Here is a 17,853-nt window from a genome sequence, read left to right as displayed (position 1 = left end):
AAATGCAGCAGCTCATAATTCCCAAAATTCCAAGCCAGTGAATCTCTGGATTTAGTTGAATTATTGAATTGTATTCCAGCACATTTGGGAAACAAATCTGCTTCCAAATTCATACATGAATAATGTAGAATGAAGCATAAACCAAAGGTTTTTTTTTCTTTATAGAATTCACTGATCAGGAAGACAATGTAGATTATAGTTTTAATGTGTTTAAGTTATTATCAATTCTTAAGCTGCTATAGCTATCAAAAACTTTCAATTGCTGCTCTTTATTCTTTCATTTTTTTACTACAACAAAACATTTTGTAACTTCAAATGACCATACATAAGAGTTCTTAATAATTAAATTAAAAATAAGGAAAAAAAGATGAAATGTCTCCCCCTCCTTTTTAAAAAAAAAATCAGGATGTTAAAATGTTCAAACCCACTGTAGTTTCTATGTAAGGTTATCTGTTACCAAGGCAACAGTGCATGTCTTAGTACTAATGGCCTGTCCTTTTGCCAGGCAACAAACAGCCTTGTGATGTAACTGCACCTGTCTCAGCTATGCGTTGCTATGGAGGCCTTCTAGTTACTATGGTTACCATCACGCTAATCGCCTAGCAAGCCGTTGCCTGCAAAAGCCCAGCTGTTCTTCCCAATCTCTGCCTGAAGATTGATTGTTTGGGCCATGTGATGGAACGCACGGCTCAGCAGAGATGCTCAGGCACTTTATTAGAGTTACAAGAATGAAATTACATTGCAAGTTGCCACTTCTTAAAGGAGTATTTTAACTGAAGGGTGTGACTGCACTCCCAAATCTCAAACTTAGTAAGCATTTAAAAATTGCTATCAGACAATCATTTGTGTAACCAATGTCTGCACTTAAGCCAAAAATGATGCCATGGCTCTATTTTATACAGATTTCACAAAACATTTATTATTTATAGCTATCTAACATCATGCTAAGTGCTGCAGCAATTATGGATTCCAAACTTCCTGTAACAAATCATATATTTTCAAGCAGATTTGAAATGTGGCAGGTTTTACATCTGCCGTACCTTTTTTCACTGCAGTAGGACAAAAAGGCAAACTCATCCGTGAAGGTTTTTTATTTCCTGCCATTTTAAAGTTACCAGACCTGACTGACCCTTTTACCAAACAGAAAAGCACTATGGCAACTAACATAATCGCTCACATTTGCTTTGCAGAGCAGGTAACCACAACAGCAGCAGTTTAAAAAAACAAAACACATACTTTCATCACCTGGAAGCCAAAGTTTACATGAGGCAATCTTCCAAACATAGCATTAGAAAGAAAGATTCGGCAGCAATCTTCTACTCATGAAAGCATAACATGAAAATCTGGAATCTTATACTTCACAGCTTCTAACACAAGTACAGAGGACCAAGATTTTTGGTAATAATTGCAGAAGCAGTGCAACATAGAGTAATTAATTGCAGCGGACATGTGACTTTCATCAAAACTGGTAAGAAATTCTATAGTACAAACTAGGGCTGTAAGAATGCCTATGGTCTGGCAACAGACCTTTAAAACAACCTTTTTTAATAATTAGTGTAACCATTCATGACAGGGATTCGCAGGCTCTAGTTTTTGTTGATTATCACATAGTTTTGAGAGGACCACTCAATGTAATCAGGTAGTTGGATACACTCAAAAGAAAAATGCTGAATAAGCCTTACTTTGAAAATAAATTGGTGGGAACAACATTTGATATGACTGCAAGCCCCAACATTTTTTTTTTAAATATTTGTGTCTCAGAGGTTGTCATAAGCAGGGAGATTCTCAGTCATCCAGGTCATGGTTGTCCCATGGCTTTTTTTAAGGCAACTAGATTTGTTTTTCCTTGAAAACATTTTGCATTCTCTTCAAGGAAAAACAAAGTCCAGTTTTTTGAAAAAGCACTTTTGGGACAGCAGGGCAGTATTTTCCTAGTCCCCCCCACCCTACTTTTTGTATGGAGGTATCTTAGAATTGTGAGGCCAGTGTCTATTTTATTCTTTTAAATACAATCTAAAGCTTATATAGTAAGGTAACCGCTAAATGTTTTTAAAAATGGATCTGGATCTGGACACTAAAGAGGAAATAAATTATCAGTCTGAGCATTACATGCCATTCATTGGATGCAAGGTTGCTCATTCTTACTTCAGCCACTTATCATACATTAGTTATATTTTACTTATTTAAAAAATACATGTATACATTCCTTCTAGATTTAACATATTTGAACAGATGAATTGATTTGCAAACCTGAAGTCAGTACACAGCTGATTTACAGACTTTGCCATGCTCATATAAAGATATGTTCAAGTTTTCTTACCTTTGATATGCCTGAGGAGATGCTGGAGGTGTGCTGAACACATGGGAATATGGGTGATAGGGTGTCTTTTTCAAAGCCTGGATAAGATTTTGTCTATATTCTGGGTCTATACACCACAAAGACCCCTTCCCAATACTCTGCAGAGAATGATAAAAAAATATCATAATTTTAAAATAATATATTTTTCACATTTCTCAGAACACCGAGAATATTTCTTCCTGATATAAAGGAAAGCAGTTCTGATTCTTTGACATAAATTTCAGAGAAAATTCTGCTGCACTTCATTGCTAATGTTTAGAAGATACTAAGGCTATTTGATATTTAAAAATAGTAATAGCTATTCTTGTTTAGATTTTTATCCTCTCTTTTTAAAAAGATATACAACTTAAAGTGGCAAACATGCCAATACTCCTTCTTCCTCCTATTTTCCCCACAACAAAAACCACCCAAAGTGTATTAGGTTGAGAGATGGTGGCTGGCACAGTCACCAGGCGTTTTGCATGCCTAAAGTGGGACTAGAACTCATAATCTCCTGGTTTCTAGGCTAGCACCTTAATTGCTACATCAAACTGGTTCCCTAATTTCGGAGAAAATTCTCTTTTCCCACAAATTATTTAGCTGGGGGGGGGGGATCACAGTCAGACAGATGATGAATAAGCGCCTCATATCAAACTCCTATTATGAATATTATAGAAGAAAATTGGAGACAGTGATTTTGAACACTCAACCATCTATGAAATAAAGTAGTTATGATTGTACAGCCAAAAGGCATTAATGCCATTCTTTACCATAAACCTTATCAATTTTCTGCACTGTCTGATTAGTATCATAGCTTCAAAAAGTAATAATCTAAACAAACGGGTAGATAAACATATTTAAGAATATTATCAGTCTGGGTGGCCTGCAATATTAATGTTTTTGCAAAGATTACTTTCCAGTTCAGAGAATTTTAGCTGTGTTGCATTGGTATACTGAGCGGTCAAGACATCTTATATTTCAGGACCAGATCTGTAGGTCTGTATATATCTCTGTATACATACATACATATGGTTTATCCTAGAATTGGTACCCATTGATATGAGAATGGGGACAATATTGCATAAGCACAAACAAACTTGTTACTTATTGATGATCCTTTTAACATGACAACTCTTTCCTTTCCCCTCATTATGTCAGCTGCTTTTAAAACATCAGTTTGTTGGATTCCATCTGGACTAGAGCTTACATCACTGCAATGTACAAATAGCACTGTTACAATATTATATAATAATTCAAGAAAAAGTACAGAGTGCAATGGTTGTCAACCTTTTCTTCACCACAGACCCTCTTTAAATATCCTTTGTAACCACGGACCACCAAGACTTAACTCTGCAAACTATTAGGTTGAGAACCACTGACATAAAGCATACATTTTCATATTAAACTTGATTAATTGGCTGCACTTAGAGTTAATGCTAATCTGTGATTTTAATAACCATGATTTGCTGAACAAAACATTGGTGTACAATGTTAAAAGTAAGCAAACCACAAATATAAGAATTTTACATTTATTTTTAAATTATTGATGCTGCTCTTCTAATTTAGATATTCCTATGACAGCTTAGACTATACACACACACAAAAATTAAAAAATAATAATTATTAAAATGAATAATAAAATATATTATATATAATAAGATCAATAAATGCATCAGCTGGAACATTTCTAATGTTTCTATCTATTTCATAATTAGGATATTATTATATTAACTAAAGATTCTTGTTTTCAAATTGATTGATTTTGGATATATTTCTATGCATACCCCAGAGAGATATTAATTTTGTAATTTATTTATTTAATTTATATAGTCACTTATATTGAACTAGAAACTCAGGGTGGTAAACTGTAAGGCCTGCATCTGGGTAGTCATTTTTTGTACATAAGCACAAAACAGTACTAAAACTATGATTCTAAATATAATGTTAGGATATGGATGTGAAAATATAGAATATGCATTCCATCAGGCACCAGGGTTCCCGTTCATGATAACTATTGCTGTTTAAAAGACACAGTGAGACCTGACTAAAGCAAATATAATATGTTCATAATGAGATTCAGTTTGACGTAGTGGTCAAGGCATCAGGCTATAAACTGGGTGATTGTGAGTGCTAGTCCAACTTTAGGCATGAAGCCTAAAGATTTTGGGCGAGCCACTTTCTCTCAGCCCCAGGAAGGAGGCAAATGAAAACCATCAAATCTTGCTAAGAAAACTGCAAGGACTTCTTCAGATGGTCATTAGGAGGCAAAAACTGATTCAAGGGCACACACACACACACAAAGGTTCTTAATAACTAAACCATGATTTGGCAACTGTGAATACAATCTAATTTTATATCTCCCCTCCCCCGCCATACCTATTATATTTTCTGGTTTTGAACAAAATCAAAATAGTTTTTTTCTGTATCATAGAATTAAAAAGCATAGCTTGGAGGGAAACGGCAGCAAAGTAATTTCCAACCATTGTTTTCAATTCTGAAAGCCAGCTAAGGTCTCCTCAAATCCAAAATGAAATTCAGAAATAGAGATGACAAGAACTGACTTCTTTATCTTTGAAACAAAGATAAATTAAATTGCGTAAGTTCTAACTATCTCAACTGCACATATACAAAGATATATCATCATATAAATGGGCTAAAAGGTATATGTATTATGCATAAACAAATATATTCCTATATCATTACTATATAGTTCCTGTATTATGGAAAAATATTATTGAATACCTGCTAGGTAAAAAGTTGGGATATAAATCATCAGTATTATGTAGCTTTCTTGTAAACGAAAAACAATGGCATGGACACATAATTATTGATAACCCTAACCTAATATTTTGTATCCCATCCTTTTGAGGCAATAACTACAATCAAGTGCTTTCTGCAGCTCTGAAGGAGACTTCTCACCTGGCAATTTGACCCATTCTTGAGCAAATTATTCCACTTTTCTTATATTCGGAGGATTCCTTCTCCCAACAGTGAGTTTCAGCTCTTTTCTATTGGATTCAGACCAGAATTCATAACAGACCACATTAAAACAATCCAATGTTCGTTTTCAACATTGTTGGCTTCTCTTAAATGTTATGTTTTGGGTCATTATGTTGCTGGAGGGCCCAAGACCTGAAACTGAGATAGAACTTTCTAAAACTAGGTATTATATTTTGCTCCAGAATGCTTTGATAATCTTCTGATTTCATTGTGTCTTAGCACAGATTCAAGGCACTCAGTGCCAGAGGCAACAAAGCAACCCCATAACATTATGGAGCTTTCTATATGTTTCACATTAAGGATGGCATACTTTTCTTTAAAAGCATTGTTTTTTTACTTCTTTGAATATATCCGCTGTGACTTACTAAATAGTTCTAATTTTATTTTGTCTGTCCAAAAATCAGTCTCCCAGAAGGACTGTGTTTTGTCAACATGCCTTTTAGGAATCTCCAATGTGGATCTTTTATGTCTATTAAAAGTGGGCTCTTCCACCATGGAAGCTACTTTAAGCCAGATAGAAATGTATAGTGTAACTTGTTATATCTTGATCTTGGAGATTAGCCAGGATCTTTTTGATCTTTTTTCTTGCTCAATCATTGAAACTATTCTTCTACTCAATCTGGGGTTGATTTTTCTCTTGGAGCTATGTCCAGGGAGGAAAAACAACATCTCTACTCTATGGACTATAAAACAAACAATGGTGGATGACATTTACCTGTGTTAATTTCAATTTATTTTAGAGCAAATTGGGATTCTTTGGGAATAAGTCAAAGGATCCCAATACTTTGGGCCACATTAATATAAGTCTCAACAATTCATTAATCAATTTAAAATGTTATATTGTAGCTACACAAATTTTAGATAACTTTCTTATTGAACTTAAGATCCTTTAGATAATTTATCTATCCAGAAAGTCTAAATTTCATGGGCATTATTTTAATGTTTAACTCCTTCCGGGCTCTGCTTCACCAACATCTTCTGGGATAACCTGAAAAACTACAGCGCTAAATCCTTTGGGAACACTCAAATTTAGCCCTAATAGTAGCAGGTCAATTTAGTGATGTGCACTCTTCTCCTGCTTTGGCCAGTATTTATTGTGTTAGGACTACTTTATAGTGCCTAGGTAAGACCACATGTGGAATATTGCATCAATTTTTAGTTACTACAATGTAAAACAGATGCATTCTAGAAAGAGTGCAAAGAGCAGCAACAAAGATGATTAGAGCTAAAACATATGAAGAATGACTGCAGGATTGAGTATGTATAGTTTAATGAAAAGAAGGACTAGGGGCAACATGATAGCAATATTCCAATATCTAAGGGCTGCCACAAAGCACCTGGAGGCAGAACAAGAAGCAATGGATGAAACTAGACTCCTGAGTCTGACAGAGATGTCAAACTCAATTTCCTGATCATAGTTGTGTTTGATCTCAGGAGGCTGGGGTATGTGTGGCCAGGGTGGGTGTGGCCAGCTTGACATCACCGTGTCGGGGGCGCCTGTGGTGGCCCGAGTGCTCTGCCAGCGAAAACAGAGCCTGGGTGGGCCTTGTGCAGCCCTTCCAAGCTCTGTTTCTGGCTGCAATGGCTTCCTGCAATCTTCTGCCAGCAAAAACAGAACTCCTGAGTTCCCTTTTCGCTGGCAGAGGCACTGTGGAGATGGTCCTTTGCTGTTTCCAGGGTGGCCCCATGATCTAAGCACCCTGCGGGCCGGATTCGGCCCCCAGGCCTTGCGTTTGAAACCCCTGACCTAGGAGTGACTGAGTATAGAAATAAGGAACAATTCCTGGCAGAACACTTAATAAGTGTAACGACTTGCCTTCAGAGCTTGTGAGTGCTCCATCACTGGAAGATTTTAGGAAGAGATTCATCTGAAATGGTATAGGGCAGTGATGGTGAACTTTTTTTGGCTCACGTCCCATTGGTGGGGGAAATGCAGGGTGGGTCAAGTCACTTCCAGGTTGCTTGTAAGGCCGATTTTAGCGCTCCAGAGCGTTCAGGAGCCTTTAGGACGCTTCCCTGAAGGCTCCGGAGGACAGCTCCGGTTTGCTCGTAAGGTCATTTTTTTGTCCTCTGGAGGCTTCAGGGAAGCCTCCTGAAGGCTCCTGAACACTCCAGAGGGCTAAAATAGGCCCTACAAGCAACCCAGAAGTGCCTTCCGGTTTGCTCATAGAGTCATTTTTTGCCCTCCGGAGGCTTCAGGGAAGCTCCTGAAGCCTCCAGGTGGGAGGGATCGGGGGAGGCTGTTTTCGCCCTCCCCAGGCTCCCATAAAGCCTCTGGAGCCTGGGGAGGGCGAAAAATGGCTTTTAAAAAGGCTGAATTCAGCTTGCCAGCACGCGCATGCACACTGGCCACCTGACAGGGCAACACCTTGCATGCCCTGATAAATGGCTCGGCGTGCCACCTGTGGCACGCGTGCCATAGGTTCATCATCCTGGGTATAAGGTCTCCTGCTTGAGCACAGTTGGACTAAAAGACCTCTATGGTCTTCCAACTATCCCATTATTCTATTCTCCTCCTTCTCTGAGGGATATATAGGTAATAACAAGCCATAATAAGAAGTTTCCAGGAACTTCGAAACTCTTGGCACTTCAGTTCTGCATATTAAATGGTTGTCATGAATGTTACAGAGGGAAAATTCACATATTGGGATACCTAGAGGTTATGCATCATCAACTCTATGTTGACATCACAGGATTTATTTAATAAGACACAACAAAAACTGGACTTAAGCCAGGCTGACCATCTTCATTTATTGCTCCACCTGGACTGTAACTATCACATTCAGCTTATGTTGGGAGCCAAGAGGGTATCCATGGTTTTCAAATCAGCCACAGGATTAAATGGTCCCCTATGAATTTTGCAAATTCTGGCAGCATCTGCTATCAACCCTAGAGTCAATAGAGGCTCTAGTTGTATATCAAGATCTTATAAGCACAAACCATTCCTAAAATCTCCCCCTTGGGCTAGGAGAAGCTCCCTTGGGCTAGGAGAAGCTATATTGAAAATATTGACTGATGGGCTTCTGCTTTGAGCTCCCTTTTTATCTATATCGAAAACACATTCTGAACACCAATCCACTGGAATTAGTCTACTCCATTTCCAAAGTAGATAATAGTACACATCCCCTACATTACCATCTGAGTAATGAATATACTCAATTAGCTATTGTATTTTTTGGACTATAAGACACACTGGAGTATAAGACGCATCAAGTTTTTGAAGAGGTAATTTTTTTAAAAAAGATTTTTGCCCTCCCTGGCTCCCAGGAGCACTCTGCAAGTCTCCCAAACACTCTGCACACACCATTTTTTGTCAAAAACAGGGCAGGCAGTGTGCTTAGGAGGCCTGCAAAGTGCTTCTAGGGGCCGGGGAGGGCAAAAACGAGCAAAAAATGGGCCTGTTTTTCGGGAAAATGGGCCTGATTTTGCAAAAAATAGGGCGTGCAGAGGGTTTAGGAGGTGTGTAGAGTACTCCTGGGCTATGTTCCCTCTAAGCTGCGCGGGTGCGCGGACGCGCAGGTGGCAACAAAACACAGTGCACCAGTTTCCAACTGCCGCGCAGGGATCTTTAGCATGATGGACTTAAAGCTGCAGGCGGCTAGGAGGCTTCTGTCAGCTGGGCTGGGATATTAGAGTGCCTGGACACACCCAGAGGAAGGCGGGCCTTTGGCCAACAGAAATGTGGCTGCCTAGGGTTATGATTGGGCTCCCTCCGCCGGCGCGTGGCTGATTGACAGAGAGGCCGTTCCCTCCTCGATCAAAGTTACTGAGGCGGGGGGGGGAGCAGCGGCAACAGCAAACTCTCCGCGGGACGTGCGGAGCATGCTTCCGTCGCAGTTTGTCGGCTAAGCCCCCATGGCTGGGCTCCCCGCTGTTGGCTCCACTTCCGAGATGCGGGTGTGTGGGAGGCGCTCGCCACGCAAGCAAGTGGAAACCCACGCCGGGTGGGCACCTGTCTGAATCCAGCCTCTGCGTTGAGAGCATTGGGGCTCCAGGTTTTTTCCGCAGGAAGGGGGAGTCGAGCTGGTGCTCTGCGGATTTGATTTGATTTGATTGCTGGAAAAGAAAAAGAAAACAGAGGCTTCTTGGTCCGCCTAGACCAGGAACTCAAAATCCGGACAATTAACCTTGTTTAGGAAAGTTTTGCGCTGATGGAAAAACAGTGTTTTCCAGTGAAAGTTTTTCCTACTTTTCCTTGTTTGCTTTTTTGGCCTCTATTCCTTCTCTTCTCTTCTCTCTTCTTTTCTTTCTTTTTTCTTTCTTTTTTTCTTTCCTTCCTTCCTTCTTCCTTTCCTCTTTCTCTCTCTTTCTTCTGCCTCTTTTTCTTAACCTCCCTCCCTCCTCTCCTCTTTCTTTTTCTCTTTCTCCTCTTTCCTTTTTTGTCTCTCTCTCTGTGTGTGTGTGTCTCCCTTCCTTCCTTCCTTCCTCCCCCTCCCTCCTCTCCCCTCTTTGTTTGTTTCTTTATGTGCCCCAATTGCTAATCTACATCAATTGGTAATTTATTCATAACTTGCTAATATCACTGCAGACTATTGGATAGTAAAGGGGAAAGTATAAAGCATATAAAGTAATTCATAGTATGGAAAATGTGGATAGAGGGAAGTTTTGATCCTTTTCCCAGAGTCATCCATTGAACTTGAATACAAGTAGTCCTCAACTTACAACAGTTCACTTAATGACCAAAGGTACATCAGCAGTGAAAAAAGTGACTTAGGGCTGTTCTTCGCACTTACAATCATTGCAGCATCCCCATGGCCACATGATCAAAATATGGATCTTTGGCAACTGCCTCATATTGATGATGGTTGCAGTGTCCTGGGGTCTCCTTTTGCGACCTTCTGCCAAGCAAAGTCAGTAGGAAAGTCAGAGTGACTTAACAACCAGGTTACTGATTTAACCGCAGTGATTCACTTAACTGTATGTAGCAAGAAAGGTTGTAAAATGGGGCAAAACTCACTTAACAAATGTCTCACTTAGCAGTAGAACCTTTGGGCTCAATTATGGTCGTAGATTGAGGACTACCTGTATAGGGAGATTTCTTTACTTAATGGATATTTACATGGTAGAATTGAGTTTCAAATAACACTGATTTCGTTGTTGTCTTGGGTGACATCTATGAAAAAAATTCAGGTGCTCAGGCATGAAAATGTGCTGCTCAAACACTATATTTTTCCGCTCACACTGAAAAAAAATTAGAGGGAACATTGCTCCTGGGGCCAGGGAGGGCAAAAATCAGCAAAAAATAGGCCCATTTTTTTTGCAAAAAACAGAGTGTGCAAAGGGTTTGGAAGGCCTGCAGAGTGCTCCTAGGGCTTGGGAGGGCAAAAACATTTCCATTTTTGTGAAAAACAGGTCCCTTTTCACTTGCTTTTGCCCTCCCCAGCCCCCAGGAGCACTTTGCAGGCCTCCTAAACCATCTATGTGTCCATTTTTGCAAAAAATTGGGTGCACAGGGCGGGGGTTCAGGAGGCCAACAATGTTGTATTCAGTATGTAAGATGCATTCAGATTTTCACCCTCTTTTTTGGGGTGAAAAAGGTGCATCTTATACTCCAAAAAAATTCGGTATATGTTGTTTTGCTGGTGAACTTGCTGAAACTGGAAAAATTTCTGGCAGATGACCAAGCATAATTTACAGAGGATAGTTCTACAATGGATCAATGCATCATTGATCTTGCAATTTTTAACAGAAAAATATACACAGGGACAGCTCCTCATTCATTGCTTTTAATAATCTGAAATCAGCTTTCAATTCCATGCAAAGACTCTGGTGGAAGTTTCCCTTACATCTATCGACCAATTGATACTTTCAGTAATTAGCATATCCCATGAAAAGACTCTGGTGAAAGTTTCCCTTACATCTATCGACCAATTGATACTTTCAGTAATTAGCATATCCCATGAAAAGACTCTGGTGAAAGTTTCCCTTACATCTATCGACCAATTGATACTTTCAGTAATTAGCATATCCCATGAAAACATGTGTCACTCAAATAACAAAGATGAGGGTATTTTTTACTACAGGTACTATCATCTGCCAAGGAATGAAATCCTTTAACTCTCCTACCTCTCTATCAACAATAAAAGCATTCAGCGTAGGATATGTTATTCTTTCAGGCAGCCTTTCCCAAACTGGTTCCCTCCAGATGTATAGCTACTTTGGTTGTCCAAGGAAAGAAATGGCATATTAATATTAATAAAGAATATAACCCAGAACGTTTAACACATATACAATCAATTTGGGAAATACAACCTCAGCATGTATTTTTTTTAATAATGGTTTTATATAAAAGTGTATTCATGAGAAAAAGATTTATAGTATGATTCTTAGTGATACTAAAGAAAGTGTGTGCCTTGACCAGCCTCAGGTTGCAGTTCATTTTCTCTGACTGTATTTCACAAGATTATCAAGTTCTTCTATTAAGACAGCATTCTACATCACCTGTTTGCTCTTTGAATTTTAAAATTGGCAAATGTAATGATCTGGCATCTGATTTAAATTTCACTTGCCAGTTTACATATGCTTGCAGAAATATTACAAATGTGAAATGCCCAGATGGTGCTAGTGAAAGAAAAAAAATCTGTTTTACATCAATAATGCATCTCTTTTACTACATTCCTCTTCATTGCATTACTTCCAAGCTTTAAAAAATCTTATGCCATTCGGTAGCTGAAATCACTTTCATGACCTAAAAAGCTGTTTTGCATACAAGTTGTTAAAAATGAATGCAAATTGTAGAGCTGCGTACTGTGTATACTTCAGTACCATGCAACAGGAAGGTAGAACCCAAATGTATCTCCCTACGCCGAGCTTCTAAATAGAGAATTCTACAGGGAGACATGAAGGTGTTCCAGGACATCCTTTACCTGTTTCAGGTGGTATTATGCATCTAATCCCTATCTTCAACATGATACCCACTTTATTGTTATTAATATACACATCTACATTCATACATATAAAGCAATGAAGTGGATCTCATGTTGAAGACTGTCATGTATTATAGGCAAAAATTCAGCAGTGTAAAATATGTATTATTTAAAAGATCAGGAAGAAAATCAGAAAACAAAAGAATACAAACATAAATCCCCCCCCAAAAATTAATCGAAACAAAAGAAAAACAATTTGCAAAATTCTCCCTAAATCCTTGAAAAGGACTCCCCTCAAGAAACCAACCCCAAAATAACAGAGTCAAAACCAATGCAAAACAAAGCATGAGTAGTAATCTCATCTGTGAAAAATCTGCAGCAGTAATCTGCTTTTACCCATCTTTAGTTCATTTATTTGTAGTCTATATTTGTTCTCTTTTCCCATCTGTCTCTTTTCTTCAAGGCCAAAAAAAGAGGGGGTTAGTATTCTGATGATCCCTGACCCAGATTGAGATGTCAGCATAGCCTATGGAAGATCAAAGATTAAAAGTGAGTTTTAACACTTCATCATTACTGCTGTAGAGATTAGGCCCCTATGTCTCACCAACCTGCAGAGTAATAGTGTTTTTCCTGCGACCGATCACACATAACTACTATTTATCTACTACTACATTTCCACCCGTACCAAAATTTAAAGACCAAGTATACTGGTTAACTATCAGACTGTTCTCTTAGCTAATCTAAACCAATTCCTAATGTAAATTTTCTGGAGAGAGAGAGAGCTTTGAAAACAAATCAACAAAACTTGCAGAAGCCCAATCAAGACTGAACTAACTACAGTTACTGGATTAATACAACAAGGTAAACCAAGTATAGTGTAACATATACAGGTGAAACTCAAAAAATTAGAATATCGTGCAAAAAAGTTCATACATGCAAAGCAAGATAGTTCAAGCCGTGATTTGTCATTATTGTGATGATTATGGCTTGCAGCTCATGAAAACCCCAAATCCACAATCTCAGAAAATTAGAATATTGTGAAAAGGTGCAATATTCTAGGCTCAAAGTGTCCCATTCCAATCAGCAATTAAGCCATAACACCTGCAAAGGGTTCCTGAGCCTTTAAATGGACTGTCAGTCTGGTTCAGTACGAATCACAATCATGGGAAAGACTGCTGACCTGACAGTTGTGCAAAAAACCATCATTGACAACCTGCATAAGGAGGGAAAGCCTCAAAAGGTAATTGCAAATGAAGTTGGATGTTCCCAAAGTGCTGTATCAAAGCACATTAATAGAAAGTTATGTGGAAGGGGAAAGTGTGGAAGAAAAAGGTGCACAAGCAGCAGGGATGACCACAGCCTGGAGAGAATTGTCAGGAGAAGGCCATTAAAAAGGTTAGGGACTTTCACAAGGAATAGACTGAGGCTGGAGTCAGTGCATCAAAAGCCACCACACACAGATGGATCCTGGACATGGGCTTCAAATGTTGTATTCCTCTTGTCAAGGTGCTCCTGAACAACAAACGACGTCAGAAGCGTCTTACCTGGGCTAAAGAAAAACAGACCTGGTCTGTTGTTCAGTGGTCCAAAGTCCTCTTTTCTGATGAGAGCAACTTTTGCATCTCATTTGGAAACCAAGGACCCAGAGTATGGCGGAAGAATGAAGAGGTAGCTACTGCAAGATGTTTGAAGTCCAGTGTGAAGTTTCCACAATCTGTGTTGATTTGGGGAGCCATATCATTTGCAGGTGGTGGTCCACTGTGCTTCATTAAGTCCAGGGTCAACGCAGCCGTCTACCAGGAGATTTTGGAGCACTTCATGCTTCCTTCCACAGACCAGCTTTATGGGGATGCTGACTTCATTTTCCAGCAGGACTTGGCACCTGCCCAAAACCTGGTTCAATGACCATGGGATTACTGTGCTTGATTGGCCAGCAAACTCACCTGACCTGAACCCCATAGAGAATCTATGGGGCATTGCCAAGAGAAAGGTGAGAGAGATGAGACCAAACAATGCAGAAGAGCTGAAGGCTGCTATTGAAGCATCCTGGTCTTCCATAACACCTCAGCAGTGCCACAGGCTGATAGCTTCCATGCCACGCCGCATTGAAGCAGTAATTGTTGCAAAAGGGGACCAAACCAAGTCCTGAGTATAATGCATGCTTATACTTTTCAGAGGTCCGATATTGTTCTATGTACAATCCTTGTTTTATTGATTGCATGTAATATTCTAATTTTCTGAGATTGTGGATTTGGGGTTTTCATGAGCTGTAAGCCATAATCATCACAATTATGACAAATCACGGCTTGAAGTATCTTGCTTTGCATGTAATGAGTCTATCTCATATATTAGTTTCACCTTTTAAATTGCATTACTGAAATAAATGAACTTTTGCACGATATTCTAATTTTTCGAGTTTCACCTGTATGTGTTACAAAACCTAGTTTTAGTTACGGAATTACACAAATATCTATAGGTTGACTCAGTCTTCCATCCTTCCGAGGTCGGTAAAATGAGAGTCCAGACTGTTGGAGGCAATATGCTGACTCTGTCACTTAGAGAGGGCTATAAAGCACTGTGAAGTGATATATAAATGCTATTGCTATTGCTATATAATACAGAAATAATCCCACATGCCATTGTGATAAGCAAAACCATAGTAAGCTTTCTGATTGACATTCTGGAAATTGAGCATGCAAAATGTTCATGTTGGGTGTCTCCAAAATTGAAATTCATGTTTAATCATCAAAGCAGAGGAGCCAGATGGATTATTCAGAGGTAATACCTACTTCAACTTTCCCTTGAAACAAATATTCAGCTGTGAAAATATTGGCCAAGTTTCTGATGATAGGAACACATTAAATACAGAACTTGAATCAATCAGCAAAACTTATTTTCTCTTCTGGAATTAAGTGTTACAGGTTTTGTGTTTGTGTTTCTTTATTGTCTTGACAGCAGCTATAATAAGAATACATACACACCAAATTTGTTGATACGTAAAGTCCCCAAAGTCAAAGAGATAGGGTATGTCTTAAGAAGGCAGAAGTCAACATTAAATTATGGCTGTGTGATCACTGCAACATTTATTCTTCCATCAAATAATGTTCATTTGAATTACAGTTGGACATTTCCACTAAACCTCTTATCTTCACAATCTATAAAGGCTTTGCCAATAAGTTCATGGAAAAACCTACCCCCCTCCCGACTATTTCACTTCCACATTTATAAATATGTTTTGTATAAAGTTACTCTTCCTTGATAATGTAACTTGAAAGAGACTCTTTAACACCTAAAAAAATATCACACTGAACTTTCCATTGCAGTTTCCGTATGCAATAATCTCTTAGAAATGCACTTAGGCTTAAAGATTGGATTTCCTTTAACCAAACCAAATGATACGAAAAAATAAATATAATACATTTACCAATATCATGGATTTAATTCTTCCATAAACATGATTTACAACTGGTTGACATATCAGTACTTGCTTTAAATAAATAGTGCAATTAAGGAGGAATGCAAAACATAAATAAATAAACCTTTAAGATCATTGCTGAATCAACAACCTGGTTCCAATGCCCAGGAGTTTCAGAGAACATCAAGTTTTTAATTTTCTTTTCAATTCTTATGTAGTGATTGTGAATAACCAATGATGTCTACTAGCAAATAATTGCATCCTTTATGGAAGGTATATTAATTTATTTCCTACCTCCCCTTCAGAAGCTGTAAAGTATTCTAGAGCTAATGGGACTGAAGTAAGTTAGAGCTAGCTAGAATAAAAACAAGTAGCTTGTTTTCCCTGTCTCTTCCAGCATAGGGTAGAACTAAGATAATTTAATCACTGCATAAGGCCCTCATTGTATATTGTAGTCTTTTTCACAAGTGTCCACAAGAAGGGCAAATACAGATATGTGTATGATAGTATCATCATGCAAGTGACACAAATGACATGTCGTGATCCATATGTGAATTTGATGTCATTGTTTGTTATAGATGGCTTTGTTCTAGTCATTAGTAACCGATATGAGGATGTTTCTAAGAAGTCATTAGAGTATTGTAACGATTTTTAATTCAATGTTTTGAATTTTTAAAATTCAAAATATTGCTAAGATCAATTTCTAATGTTATAAAATTTTGTTTGGCAAAATTAGCAGTACATAATAAAAAAGCAGAGTTTGGATCCTCACTCTTCTGAGGGCAGTGAATCTGCAGCCTTTATAATACTTAGTTCTAAGTAAGCCCTCTATGTAACACTGCAGTGTGACAACTCTATCTTACCTCCAACTGCAAATTTGAGAACATTTAATTAGAACTAAGGCATCCCCATTCATTTGAATCTATTTCCCAAGCAACTGAATTTAGTCCTTTGTATTCTATAAATAATGATTACAGAACAACTGCTACAGTATTTCTTTGATTAAAAAAAATAAGTATTCATTTGAACTCAGAAATTAAGTACTCTGACAATTTTCTAATGCTGAATAAATTCAACGGCTGAGGAAACAATAAAGAAAAACAGATGTTGTTGACATACTACTTCAATGCACTGTACCCTAACACTCAACAAAATGTAAACAATTTGTACCCAATAAAATTTCTGCAGACCTTCAAACCATTCTTAATGAACTTTTCAAAATCTAGATATAATTTTTATAATTTAAATCCCACAAAGATTTTTTAGTGGCCTGGTGAATATTGTAATGCAGCATTTCTTAACCACAGCCTCTCCTCAGTTAGTATGTTAAAGTCCACACATCTTAAAGCGGCAGAGGTTATGAAATACTTTTGTAACTTAAGAAAAACACTGGAGGGTTTTCTTCTAACACTAATCAACATTTGTGTAATTACCTCTACCCATGTGATAGCACCTACGTGTTAGCTGTGCTCATCAGCCAACCCCAAAGTACTCAATCTGACAAGACTCAAGCAATAAAATTTCTAACATAGATATAGGTACCCAGCTACACGGTTTCCTCTCTTCATGGAGAATGCAAACTATAAAAGGGGTTGCATTTAGAACAGCGGCTCCCAACCTTTTGGGCACCAGGAATTGGTTTCATGGAGAGAGGTTTTTCTGTGGATAGAAGGAGGTGTGCTGTGGACCAGTGACGATCCATGGACTGGAGGTTGGGGACACCTGATTTAGAATGAGATGGGCAGCATATAAACGTAATAAAAAAATAAAAAGCCATTAAGTATAGAGAAGAGTAAATGAACACTAGAATACATAAAATTTAACGTACAAGAGTTCTAGCTCATAAGAATCAGGATGGTTCATAAGAACCTGGAAAAATGAGATTGGCAAAGATAAAACAAACAGATCTCAAAGACAGAAATAAATCTAAGATTAAGCAAACCAACTTGTTCAGGGTCTAGGTCTGCAGGGACAAATAACAATTACTGAAGAAAAGACTGTTCAAGCTAGGAAAGGCAAGCACAAAGAAATGTGTGAATACTTGAGAATAAAATAATATTCCCAATAATTTGTGATTGGTTGCAGTAACTAGAATAGTTACTATTTTTTTGAGGAGGGCTTATTTTTGAGGAGGGCTTATTTTAGTGCATGCATTCAAAAGCCCGATTGGGCATATTATCGGGGGAGGTCTTATTTTTGGGGAAACAGGGTACATTTTGATGGTGTCAAAAATA

General features: G+C 38.2%; 1 protein-coding gene across 5 annotated transcripts in view; it reads right to left on the bottom strand.

Moving 5' to 3' along the window:
- The window catches only part of FOXN3 (forkhead box N3), a 184,692-nt gene that overhangs the window by 120,292 nt on the left and 46,547 nt on the right, over positions 1–17,853 (bottom strand). For all 5 annotated transcript variants that reach the window (XM_081936931.1, XM_081936930.1, XM_081936933.1 and 2 more), the window contains exon 3: positions 2,321–2,457. In XM_081936931.1, coding sequence (XP_081793057.1) covers positions 2,321–2,457 — 137 coding nt within the window. The remainder of the gene's footprint in view (positions 1–2,320; positions 2,458–17,853) is intronic.

The sequence above is a fragment of the Natrix helvetica genome (genome assembly GCF_964273705.1).
Source record: "Natrix helvetica genome assembly, chromosome: 1".
NCBI lineage: Eukaryota > Metazoa > Chordata > Lepidosauria > Squamata > Natricidae > Natrix > Natrix helvetica.
This window is presented reverse-complemented; position numbering and strand designations above follow the sequence as displayed.